Raw genomic sequence first — 13,040 nt, forward strand, 5'->3', positions numbered from 1 at the left:
GACACCTGGGTTCCCTAGGAGGCAGCCGAGCTCAGAGCCACGCGCTCCGGGGGAGAGGCAGCTCCCAGAGCTGCTCCTGACGTGAAGTCAGTTGTCACTTCTGTTAAAGTCATTAATTCCTAATTCCCCAATTACCTCATTAGGCGGCGGTGGGGAGAACGCGGCCGCTCCTACAGCAAATAATTATGGGAGTCAAAATTAATTTGGCAAAGTGGAGCGACGCTTTATTAGAAACGTCAAATTGCTTTTCTCTTATTTTGCTGCCGCCTCCCCACTCTCTGAGAGCTGCTAATGACGCGGTGGCGGGAGCTGGTGTGTCACCAGGGGAGGAGGGGCTGGGGGGCTGCCCCCGAGGGGCTTCGGCCCGTCTGGGCCCGGCTCCTCCCCCAGAGCTGGCCTCTCCCGTGGCTCCCACACTTCCTCCAGGGCCCCCACCCTCGCCAGGCTCCCCGTCACGGCCTGGCGCCCCCCTCCGGCCCTCTGCAGCACCAGGCGCCGGGCCTCTTTCCTCCATGACCCCGCCACAGGCCTCGCCTGCTGGGAGAGAAGAGGAGACCCCTTCTCCCTGCACCCCGACCCCCTACCCTGTGTCTTCAGCGCCGGGGAGCCCCGTCCCCTTGCCGCACAGGCACAAAGACACACAGAAGTGGTCAAAGAGGCAGACACGCAATACACGCAGATTGACTCGCCCCGTGGAATCGCAGATGGTCGGGGTGTGGACTGACACTGTGTGCTTCCTACGGGCCAGGCCGTGTCCCGAGGGCTTGATACGCGCCATCTCATTTAAACCTCACGGCCTCCCTTTGTCCTCTCAGCACCCAGCTACTACACGGATGAGGAAACTGAGGCTGAGAGCCATGGGGTGACCGCACAAGGACAGAGCAAGGAAGTGGCACAGCTGAGACTCCAATCCGGGCCCTCAGCTCCGAAGCCACGCATGGCCTCTCGTGAGTGTGTGGAGAGAGAACAGGAGCCCTACTCAACAGAGAGAAGGACACGGAGACACGGCCACACCTGCCACAGGGTCAGGAGACTGGAGCAACAGCAAATGCCAGTCCTCTGGGAAAGGCAAAGCGATCAGAGGCCACCAGCCTGTGCCCCCACCCCAGTCCCCCAAGGTCCCACTGTCACTGCTGACGCCATCGATACGCACCCAGCCCCACGTCACACACAGTCAACGTGCTGTCCGCACCCAGCCCCACATGTCACACACAGTCAACGTGCTGTCCGCAGTCACAATCTCCAGAGACACCGTCACACGAGCGCGAACCTTCCAGGCCTTCTTCCCAGGCTTCTCGCCACTCCACACCCCTCTCCTACACACTTCCCTGCCTGGCCTCCTCCGTCCAGCACCCAGCGGCTGCCGCTTCCACCCCAGCCCATGGGACATCTCACACCTCCTTCCTTGGCTCCCCGGTGGTGGGGGAGGGGTCTGCAACCATGGCACCCGGGAAGAGCTGTTGCGCAAGGAGGGGCCGGTAGCCATGGTCCCATCAGGGGGAGAGGCCAAGAGCCCAGACATGCTTCCTTGGTCCCCTTAAAGCCCAGATCCCCACCCCCCACACCCAGACCTTTCCAGCACACAGGGCCTGGCCACCCTACTCAACCCCCCCCCAGCTCGGGAGTCCTGGCCAGGGTCAGCATGTGGGAGGCGGGCGGCGAAAGGACGCAGTTGTAAGGGGACTTGGAGGTGGAAATGGAGACTGAGGTCAGAGGCCCAGGGGTTAAGTCCGTGGGGAGGGGACAGGGAAGAGGCTAAGGGCAGAAATGAAATAGGGCAAGGCCGGAGGCCATAGGGAAGGGTGTGGGGCTGGACCAGAAGGGGAAAGGGTCACAGAAGACAAGGGGCTACCCGAAGACTAGAGTTAGGATGGAAACTGCGAGAGGAGCCGTGGGTGCGGCAGGTAGGACGGGGCAGGGGGGTGGTGTGGCAGGTGGACGGAGGGAGTATGGCAGATGGGGCAGATAGGGAGGTAGGGCGGGTGGAGGGCATAATGGGTATGGCCGGTAGGGGGTGTATGGCAAGAACGGTGGGTATGGCAGGTGGAGCGGGTAGGGTATGACGTTGGGGGGGGAGGGTGGGCAGATGGGGGGCGGGTTTGGTGGGAGGCCCAGAGGGAGGCACTGGAAAGAAGCAGATGTGGAGGAGGGGAGCCCGGGGAAACAGCCAGAGCCAAGTGGGACAGGAGGCCAGGATAAAGATGTGGGGTGGGGCCAAGAGGCCAGAGGCTGTAGGGGAGGCAGGGTCAAGGGGCTGCCGGGAGGGCAAAGGTCATGGGAACAGAGGTTACAGGCGGAGCACAGACAGCAGCAGGATCTCAGGCAACGTGCCTTGTGCCTTGCGGCTGCTCTGGGGCAGGGCGGCCTGAAGAAGCGTGGCAAGAACAGGCACAGGACACAGTGGGCTGCCCCGGGTGGCCCAGCGGGGAGCAGGCAGCGGCCCCGGGGGAGTCACCATGTGGGCTGCAGGAGAATGGCCCAGAAGGCTCAAGGAGGCCCCTCTGCTCAGGAAGGTCAGAGGACCCAGAGCCAGGGAGTGGGGAGCCGGAGAGCGTCAGACCAGCCAGGGCGGCTCCGGGAGTGCAGAACAGGAAGGGGCTAGGTCTCAGGGGCAGAACCACGCAGAGGAACCTCCAGGAATCGGGGTGGGAGGGGGGGATTTGAGGTGCTGATCCCATGGCGGTGAGGGGACTGAGCGGATTGGGGGGGGGGGGCGGGGTCAGGGGCCAGGATCCTTACGATGTGCAGCTGCAGATAGTCTCCGAGGCCGGAGGCACTGTCCACCCGCACCAGCACAGCACTCCGCTGGTGCGTGCTGAAGCCCACGGCCAGGCGGTCCATCCTCGTGCTGGGCCGGTCATTGGGGGGCCACGTGTAGGTGATGAGCGCTCCCCCCTTCCCAAAGATGTATGTGGTCCCGGCTGCAGAGAGAAGGGAGAAGGAGAGATGACTTCAGGAGAGCGAAGCGAGCAGGTCCTCGGGGCTGCAACCAGAGCACGGGGACACCAGGCCCTGCCATCCCAGGGAACAGTTGGCGGGCGGGTGCCCGGCGGAGGGCCTGCGCACGCGCACAGACGGACGTAGCTGCCTCATCAAGGATTCTAGCTGTAATCACAGCAAAACAGAGAGGCGACGGAGAGAGTGGCACAGAGAGGGAGCCCAGAGAGAGGCTGCAAGGGGACTGAGAAGCGCACCAAGGGCAGGCAGGACCGACCTCGGGGGGCCTGGGCCCGACCGGCTCAACTCCTCCCAGGGCCGGCAGAGGTGACAGATCGGAGGTGTGCGCTTCTGTGGGGCCAAGCTGAGCAAGCACCGAGGCAGAAGGAGCCCCAGGCGATGGCGAGTGGAGCAGGGGCTGTGTTCAGCTCTGACTCATCGCCTACAGGCTGGCACCCTTCCACTGCCTGCCCCCACCTCCTCCCAAGCCCCTGGAAATCCTGGTCCCAGTTTGTCCAGGACTCCTTGCTTTCACTCCCAATTAGGAGGGGGGCTGCCTGGGGCCCAAAGAGGGGGTGCCTGGAGCCTTACCCATCAAAGAAGAGACAGACCTTGGGGGATGGGGAGACGGGTACCACGGACTAGAGACTGACAGCCAGAGGAGGAAGGAGGCAGAGAGACAGATGGACAGAGAGGGACAGAGAGGGGTGTAGGTGAGAGAAAGTGGGAGAACAGGAGCCAGAGATGAAGGCTCCCTCTCCCTGCCCTCCCCCACCCCACCCTCTCTCCCCTCTCAGTCTCCTCCATCCGGCTGCCGGGGGCGGGTGTGAGGTCCCTAACGATCTCAGCCCCAAAATAAACCCCATTAGTTGCCATGTTCCCTCCTGCGGCTGACTGGGCTCCCTGGGGGCTGGAAGGGGTAGGTAGGGGCAGACCGTTGGCTGGGATGGGGGTGGGGGGCTGGACGCCCAGGTTCCTGGAAGGGAGCCTTGTCTGGGAAGCCTAGAGGACTTCTACTCCGGGGGCCTTCAGAGAAGGAAGGGAACTATCTTGCATTCTTTAGAACCTAAATAGAGCAGATGAGATTCATAAAATGCTTAATTAAATAATTAGCCACTAACGACGCCTCTCAAAGCACTTATTGGGGGGGGGAGGGGAGAGGGGTTTAGGGGAAGACTTATCCAGAGAGAAAGGCGGTGGGGCCTGAGGGCACGTGCCTGAAGTAGGCTGGGAGGAAAGTGGGGCCTTGTGGGTAGGAGAAGTTGGGGTGTGGGGTCAGGGAGCTAGGAGCCAGGGAGGGCAGGCCTGAGGAAGACTTGAGGAGGGCCTGGGGCCTAGACACTTCCGAGGAACAAACTCTGTCAAGACAGCAGCCCAGCTGGTCACCCCCTTCAAGGCCAGACCCCTCAAGCACCTTGGGGTCTCTCACCTTAGGGTCTAGGCACCCCAGTGCAGTTTGGGCAATCACAGAGGAGTGGGATCTACCCCAGGAAGCCCCTAGGCCCCTGAAGGAGAGGGACCCTGAGTGCCTTGGATGGAGGCACCGTCTACAGCATCTGCAGGCCCAGGGAAGAGCTGAGGGGAGAAGGGGAGACTCCTGCCTGGGTCCCAGAGAGGCAGCAGGGGTTGGGGGAGAAGGAACTGTTCTCCAGAGCGCTGGTCATCAGCGCCTTCCCTCTCCCCAGATCTGGCCTGAGAGGAGAGATGACCCCGGCCCCCAGGGCAGGGCAAGCAGGAAAGAACCACCTCGACGTCTAAAAACTGACATCTGGCCACAGCGAGTCACTGGGAGAGCACCCTCAGCAGACAGAGGCAGCTTGCCTCTGGCCCCTCCAGACCCACGAATCCTTTATACTTGGGGGGGGGTGCGGTACGGGGTGGGGGCTGGAGGCCCCGGTGTCAGGAGGGAGCCCCAGGATCAGGGTGGAGGGCTGGCTGGGGGCAGGGTACACAGTGAGCCACACCCCCACCCCAGGCCGGTCACCTGCCCGGAAGGGGCCAGGCCTGAAGGCCGGGTGCAGGGCAGGCCTCTCAGCCGGCAACAGTCTCTCCATTCCCAACACTGCAGCACTCTGGAAAACCGGCTGTTTCCATGGCAACCATCATACCCAGGGTCCTCCCTTCCCCCTCCACTCACAAGCTGCTAGTCCAAATTTGGGGGGTGGGGAGGGCCAGGGGAACAGAGATTGCTGACCTTCTTCCACACGGCCCCCTGACCCGGCCTCCTGGACCAGAGGCCGCTGCCTCTCCACCCTATGGGCTCCGGGGGGCCCCCAGGTAGATGTGGGGAGTGGGGCTCATTGGTTTTCTTGGTCCCTCACACCTGCCAAACCCCATTTCTGTGGAGCCTGTTCCCAAACCTCCCAGGTCTAAGGGAAGGGAGGCCCTCTCTCCTCACTTCCCCACCCCAGGACCCCAGACAGTACATCACCTTGGACAGAACCCGGCCTGAACCCAGACAGGGCCTGAGGAGCGGGCAGGCCCCGTGCCCCACGGGGCAGTGAGGCCTCCGGGATCGGGGGCCCGGCCGGCACCCCCAGCCCCGGGCCCCACGGCAGACACATCCCCAGTGACGCACCCGCAGACCCCACACCCACACCCACACCCAGGCGACGACACACCCAGCCGCACACAAAGACCCAGCGTGGAGAGGCAGACTCCGATAGGAGACACGAGGCGGCCAGCAAACATTGTGGTAAAAGTGCACAAAGGCAGGCCTGGGCGGGCAGCGAGGGCAGGACTGGACGGCCAGCGTCCCCACGCCCAAGGCCAAGGGGCACCTGCCCACAGCCCTCCAGTCCCCAGCCCAGGCCACGCTCAGCCCGGCTTCCCCGGGGGCTTTATTACCCAGCTGTTCTGACGCTGCAGCTGGTTTATTACGCGGGGCAGGCCTGTTAAAGCCTAAGGGCGTTTATTACACTGTGGGGGAATCGGGTGGAGAGACACTGTCTTAGACCGATGAGGTTGAATGGCTTATTGGACTGGGGCAGCAGTAATTACCCTGGGGAGACATTTCTCCCCCCAGCAGGGCGCCTCCTTCCATCCCGGTAGGGGAGGAAGGCAGGCAGGGGGATGGGGCTCTGCCAGGTCCCTTCTGGTTGCTGCTCCCCGGCTGGACCCCGAGCCCTGGAGATAACTCTCCCCCCAACCCCCCTCCCCGCCCCTCTGCAAGCTGTCCTGTATGCCCCCGGCCACCAGACTCCCCTGGAGGGGAAGGCATGGAGACAAGGAGCCCAGGACACCACACCACATCTAGAACCTCTGAAAGGTTCCAGAAAGGGCTCCGGAGAAGAGAGGGGCCTAAGCCAAGGCCCAGAATATTAACTCTAGGAGGCCCAAACCCACTGTCTTTGACCTCCTCATGTAGCTAGTGAGCGCCATAGTGCACAACAGGGCGGGGGGGGGGGGGGGGCACACAACCCCAAAGCCCAAGACAAGAGAGCCTCTGGCCAGAAGCAAGATGCCACAGGCCCAGGTGCCCACCGCCAACAGCCCAGGGCTGGCACCTTCTGTCCACACCCCGCATAGTCTGGGCCTCCTGGACGCAGAAATTCACTGACCCAGTAAGACACTAAACGATCAAGAACCTTCCATATAGTTCCCACACACCTGCATTCTAGAAAGACACACACACACACACACACACACACACACACACACACACACACAACCATTAATAATGGTTAGCTAACCCAGACGCAAACAATAAACTCATTCCATGTGAATAACCACCCATGCAGTGATGCCCCTGTGGTTCAAACTACATGTGCAGCCCGTCCGTCTGCCAGTCTCCCAGCTGCATCAGAAGCCATGACAGAAACCTTCTGGTAGATCTCGAAATCATGAGAGGATAAAACGTCCTGCACAATCCAGAAAAGCCACGGTCCTAGGTGCCCATAGCCCATCCCGGCTCTTTGTAAATGGACCTTCACTACCCTGGCGGGGGGGGGGGGGCTCCACGGTCCCTGGGCTCAGCGCTCTGGCCCATTTCTGGGCCACATACCATCCAGTCACAGACCCCAAGTTCACCCACCCATGTGCAGAATCAAAATAAGTGCCGGCCCCCTTTATAAGCTGGAGTGATGAGTCCCTGGCTTTAGGGAGTAGTAGAAACAAAGGTCGGGGGCTGAAAGGCTCTGAAACTAGAATCAGGGTCAAGGACCAGGAGAGTGTCACCCCCTCGGGGCATTTTTCGGATCCAGGTGTACTGGTCCCCCCCCACACACACACACACAGACACCCACCCAAGCCCAGATGACATCAGGTGCAGGGGTGTCAATGGGTGTCTGGCAGGTGGATATGGATATTATGCAACAGGAGGGGTTGAGGGGTGGAGGTAAATGGAGGGAAGGGAGGAAAGGAGGAGGGAAGTGGGGAGAGGGGGCAAGGAAGGCAAGGAGAAATACGGGAAGAAGCCCAGAGAAAGGACACAGAGAAGCAACTGCAGAAGGAGAGGCTCCCTCACACCGGGGGATGGGGGGGGGAGACGTTGGGGCAGAGAGGGAGGATGCCCCTTGGTCTAGAAAGCTCTCCCAAGTTGGCCTCTTCCTCTAGCCGAGCAGGGGGTCCCAAGAGAAACCTGTCCCTTCCCCTCCTCTCTTGACTAAGGTGAACAGAGGTGGGGCCAGCCAGAGGGCCTCCTCCCAACTCTTCTTTCTGCCCTCTGCCCCTCTTCCTTCCTCTCACCTGCCTAACCCTCCACGGGTCCCTCCCTTCTGGTTCCCACCACCTTCCGGTTGTGTCCTGCGGCTGCTCCTCGGTTGCCCTGTGGCACCGGGCAGCCATTAGCCCTCTTGGGGCTATTTTTCTCCTCCACACAGCAAGGGGGTGGCCATCTCTGAGGCAACCCCGAAACCAACATTCCCTAGCAGCGCCACCCCCCCCCCCCCACCTCCATGCTCTCTCCTCCATTTTCTCTCCCGGTCTCCCAGCTCCTTGCATCCTGACCCTTCACTGAGCCCTCCTCTGCCACTCAGCTCCTAGGAAGGTCCCTCCTTCCAATCTGCTCGCCTCTCCTGGGCCTACTCCTCTCTCACCTCTGGCCCTCTGCTCCTCACTGCACGCACGCTGCACCCCCCCCCCCCCCGCAACATCCCGGCCTCCCCTCTATGTCTCACCACTTTGCACATCGCCTCAGTGCCCAGAAGGATCACGTCCTATCTGGGCCCCTTTGGGAGGAATCACTGGGCCTCTGGGGAGCCAGAGGGGACAATGAAGAGGAGGGACGAGGGCACAGAGGGCCCAAGAGCTTGTGGGGAGAAAAAAGGGGGTTAAGAGCCAGAGAAGGTGTGGGCTGGGGAAGTGGAGGAGGAGAGAGACCTGGGAGCAGAGCGCTGGATGGAGAGGACCCCAGTCTTATGAAGATATGAGAGGAGGTACTGGGGGAGAGGGAGGGAGGCAGTAGAGAGGAGGGTGGGAAGGGGCCACGCTTGGGAAGTGGACAAAGACGGACTAGAGCACGGAAGAAGAGGAAAAGATAGAGTAGAAAAGGGGGTGAGAAGATTGGGAGGGACACAGGGGCAAAGGTTAGGGAGCAAAGATGGACGGAGGAGGAGTAGCACGAGGGAGGCAGAACTGTTGGACCGGGAGGGGCGCGGAGGAGAGGCGAGGAAGACACAGGCATGGCAGACGAGGGAGGAACAAGAGTGGAGAGAAAAAGAAAGAGAGGTGATGGATGGGCAGAGATGGAAAGTGATGGACGCGCAGAAATGGGAGGTGACAAGGGTACAGAGTGAGAGCTGGTGACAGCACAGTGATGAGAGATGATAGGAGTCCAGATAAAAGGTGATGGGAGCTTGGAGATGTCAGAACACCATGGGAGTCAAGGTGGGAGGTGATGGGGGGACAGGAACAGGAGGCGAAGGAGGCGCAGAGATGGGAGGGGGAGGTGCAGAAGTGGGAGGGAGAGAGGTACACAGATGGAGGGGATACGGGTCCCCTGTGGAAAGGGATGCCAGTAGGCAGGGAAGGGACGTGATGTGTGGACTAAAATGGGAAGTGATAGGGTCTCCGGGATGGGAGGTGACAGGTCTGATCTGGACTGGGAAGGAGGGACCTGAGATGGGAAGCGATGGGGTCCGGCACGGGAAAGAGGGGTGAAGTGTCAGGACGTGTCAGTGATGGAGAGAGTGCAGAGGCTGGAAGTTGTGGGGTGCGGTGACGAGAAGCGAGGGCTCACGGGGACCAGGGAGGACAGAGGTGGAAGGCGGCAGGTACGGAGTTAGGAAGGAATGGCACACAGAGAACCTGAGGGTTGAAGCTATGAAGTGATGGGGGGCCGAGGCGGGAGGTGATACAGGGCGGAAACAAGAAGTGATAGAGGTTGGACATGGAAGTTGATGAGGCCTGAGAGGGAAGATGAAGCCGGTTTTGAGATGGAAGGGTTATGAGGGGCTGAGATAAGAGGTGACAGGAAGTGGAAGGTGACAGAGGACCGGCCCAGGTTGATGGGGTGACTGGGATGAGGGGAGGTGGGGAGATTGGGCTGGGAGATCATAGGGAGCCTGGGGCGGGGAGGGGGGGGAGTGTGAGTTCCAAGCAGTAAGGTTGCAGAGGTGAGAGACGCTGGGGGTCAGAGATGCAGGTAGGGCAGAGGTGCAGAGGGGTTGCAAAGGAGAGATGAGGCCCGGAGAGGGCTGGGGCAGGGGAGGGAGCTGACTGTTTGGGGGGTGATGGAAGGCCAGTCAGAGGGGAAACGGGGTGGGTGGGTGGGGGGGACAGAGGTGAAATAGAGGCGGACATGGGAAAGGTGGGAGAGGAAGAGCCGGGACACGTCAGAGGCAGAGATGACAGATGGGGCGGAGGGGAGCATAGCTGGGGGACAAAGATGAGAAACTAGGCCCAGAGATGCTGGGCGAGCAGTGGCAAGGTAGGGAGGGGCAGAGGTGGAGGTGAGCCGGCTGGAGAAACGGTGAGGGGCAGAGGTGGAGGAGAGGGCAGGGTAGGGAGAGAGCTGGACCGAGGATGAAGGCACAGAGACGGGGAGGTGATGGGAGCGGAAACAGGAAGGGGTTGACAGACCGAGATGGGGAGAAGGAGGTGAAGGTGAGGCAAGAAATGAGCGATGACGGCCAAGCTGAGGCCGATGCAGGGGGTGATGGAGAGGCCAGGGTGGGGCCGAGGAGCTGGGAGCCGGAGACGGTAGGTGAGGGAACGCGGGCCCGCAAAGCGGAGGGGCCGGGCCTCGGCGCGCACAAGCTGGGGTGCGGCCCGCGGGGCCGGGGCCGCGCGCAAGGGAGGCCCGGGGAGGGGGGACGGGGGTGGGGGGGGGGGCCGGCCACGGCAGAGCGCCACTTACCGTGCCCGCCGCGGGTGAGGAAGGGCATGCGGTTGATGGCGATGGGCACGGTGCCGTGCTTGCTGTGGAAGTGGTGGACGTGGTGGGTGGTGCTGAGGCTGGAGGAGACCCGGGCCCCCTCGGCCGCCCCCAGCAGTAGCGGCAGCAGCAGGAGCGGCAGCAGAGGTGGCGGCGGCGGCGTCGGGGGCCCGGCCAGGGCGGGGGGCGGCGCGGGCACCCCCCCGGCCCGCTCCCCCCGGGGGGCATTTCGGCCCGGGGCGGCCGCCTCACAGCCCCATGGCCGGGGGCGGGGACGCGGGGCTGCGCAGCCCCGCGAAGCCCCCCTCCGGCTCCGAGCCCCGGGAGGGGGGGGTAGGGGTGAAGAGAAGGAAAACCAGAGCCCAAGCCTCGGTCCGGAGCCAACGAAATCAACTGGATCCCGCCGGGGAATCCGAGGTCCGCGGAGCGGCAACGCCAAGGTCCAGGACGCCTGGGTCCATCTCGAGGAGCTAAGGGTCTGCCCGCATCCCGGCGGGGTCGGAGCGGCGCAGAGGGCCGTCAGAAACCCGGGGGAGCGCCCGGGGGAGGGGGCATGGTGCCGGGTGGAGAGGTAGGGGAGGCGCGGGGGCCAAGCAGGGATGGGAGAGCGGGGGAAATCCTGCGGAAAAACCGAGCCGGGGGAGGGGGGAGGCTGGAGGGGAGAAGCGGGAGAACGACGGAGACTAGGGCCGGCCGCGCCGCTGCTGCCGCTGCCGCCCGACGGAGGCCGGGGGGGGGGAAAGGAGGGAGCGGCCGGGGGGGGGGGGGCGGGAAAAGGGAGGAGGGAAGCAAATCCGGGTGAGGGGGGGGGAATGAAGGGAGAGGAGGGGAGAGGAGAGGAGGGGAGCGGGACTGAGCAGAGGAAAGGCGCGAGCCTGCGAGATTCCGGTGGAGAGATGGAGGCAGCGGAGTGTTGCTGCAGAGGCTGAGGGCTGGAAGGGAGAGGGAGGGAGGAGAGGAGAGGAGCGGAGAGGGGAGGGGAGAGGGAGCGCGGGAGGAGGAGGGGGCAGGGCAGAGGGACCCGAGCGGCTCCCGATCTGCGGGCGGCGCTGGGCAGCTCCGCCGCACGGCACCTGGCTAGCCCGCCTGGCGCTCGCCTCTCCTCTGCGCGCGCCCCGCCCCGCCCCTCCCCCGCGCCCGGGCGCGCGCGCTCCCCTCCCGCCCGCTCCAGAGAAGGGGCCCTGCTGAATAATTGAACAGGACTGAGGCTAGCAAGAGAGGCAGCTCTCTTCCTCCGCCTTCCCTTCCCCCGCACCTGGACGAACCCCAGTGGTGCCCTCTCTGCTCCAGCGCGCAGAGATGTGGCCACGGCCACCTCTGCACGCACCCCTCGGAACACACGTGCACGCTAGGATGTGGACGGGTATGGAGACACCCACGTGCCCATACAGGCACCAGTGAGCGCGCAGGCACACACACAGGCTCAGACACATACATGCATACATGTGCTCATAGACACTGGCGCACGGACTCACACTCGGCGCGGGGGAGGGGCAAGAGGTGTGCACATGCACAGAGGCACACATGCGCGCACACATACGTGTTCGGCCGCAAGCGATGAACAGCCAATATACACACAGACACCTCCTCCCAGCTCACCCTCCAAAAACAATGACCCAGAGCCTCACAGGTACTCAAGGGGAAGACACGTCACACACATACAGCCTTCTCACTACCTTCCCAAAAGGGTGCTCCCCTACCCAGCACACCCTCGCTGGACGCCTCCGATCTTCCCCTCCCCCGGCCTCAACCTCTCCCCCCACGGAGTTTTCAGGACACCTGTCCACTGAGTGTCCCACTTAGGACAAAACCCTTCCTGGGTCACTTAGGTTCGGCCGAGGAAGCCACTTCTAGGTGCCTCTCCACTGGGATCTGCCTCCCCCCACTCCCCACCGCAGAGTTTTGGGGACCTCTGGGAAGCACTTGTCATAGCCCAAGAGGTAAGTGCAGAGAGACTCCCGTCCCTTCATCTGGATGTGACCTCTGCACCCACATCAATCTGGGTTCAGTGAGACGATGGTCTCCCCGAACCAGGGAAGGGGTGTGGGTGGGGGGGCAGAGGGTCAAGAAAGAGGAAGAGGGAGGGAGGTGGAGATGGACCTGGAAGGAGCCAAAGAAACAGGGTAGTAGAGTGAGGAGGGGTGGTGAAGAAAGGGCAAAAGGAAAGGGGAGGTGATGTGAGAAAGGGGACAGGGAATGGGGGCGCACAGGCAGGAGAGGGCTGGCTCCTGCTAATTGACTCTGAATTTCATCTTCCAGCACCGTGAGCCGGCCGGGAACGCCTGAATGCAGTCAGCACCCAGGACAGCTCCCCTGTTGCCCAGGTCACCTCCCCAACCTTGTGGGAGGACGTGGCCCCATTTGGCCCCTGGCCCTTCAGAAGTGAAGAAAGGGGTCCCCAGAAGAGAAGGAAGGCTTCGAGGTGGAACATGGCTCCGTGAGGAAAGAGACACTGCAGCCTGCAAAGCGGGGCTGGGGCCCCCTGAAGCCTTGTCCCCCTGCCCTCTCCATCCCATCCTTGTGCCCCAGGCTCTGGAATAGAGACTGACACAGCTCTGAGCAGGCAGAAAATTTATGGTCCCAGAGGGAAGGAGGGAGGAGCCGGTGGCGGTGAGAGGAGAGGAAGGGAAACCGCCTAGAGGCCAATCAATATCAGTGAGTGGGAAGTGGAGAGAGTTGGAGGGGGTGACGTTGGGGAGCCGGGGGGGAGACGGAGGTAAAAGAGGAGAGGGAGAGGTGTGCAAGACATCAATAGAGCCTGCAGAGATGAACAGAGCAAGTGGAGAGA

General features: G+C 62.7%; 1 protein-coding gene and 1 long non-coding RNA gene across 31 annotated transcripts in view; one reads left to right on the forward strand and one right to left on the reverse strand.

Annotated features, from left to right (window-relative positions):
* Window positions 1–13,040, reverse strand: part of NRXN2 (neurexin 2) — a 109,270-nt gene that overhangs the window by 25,281 nt on the left and 70,949 nt on the right. For all 30 annotated transcript variants that reach the window (XM_045485806.1, XM_045485803.1, XM_045485797.1 and 27 more), the window contains one exon: window positions 2,740–2,921. In XM_045485806.1, the coding sequence (XP_045341762.1) occupies window positions 2,740–2,921 (182 nt within the window). The remainder of the gene's footprint in view (window positions 1–2,739; window positions 2,922–13,040) is intronic.
* LOC123601906 lies at window positions 11,476–12,811 on the forward strand. Its single transcript, XR_006714288.1, has 2 exons — window positions 11,476–12,192; window positions 12,512–12,811. It is a non-coding gene; the product is annotated as an uncharacterized LOC123601906 (long non-coding RNA).

The sequence above is a fragment of the Leopardus geoffroyi genome, chromosome D1 (assembly GCF_018350155.1).
Source record: "Leopardus geoffroyi isolate Oge1 chromosome D1, O.geoffroyi_Oge1_pat1.0, whole genome shotgun sequence".
NCBI classification, from domain to species: Eukaryota; Metazoa; Chordata; class Mammalia; order Carnivora; family Felidae; genus Leopardus; species Leopardus geoffroyi.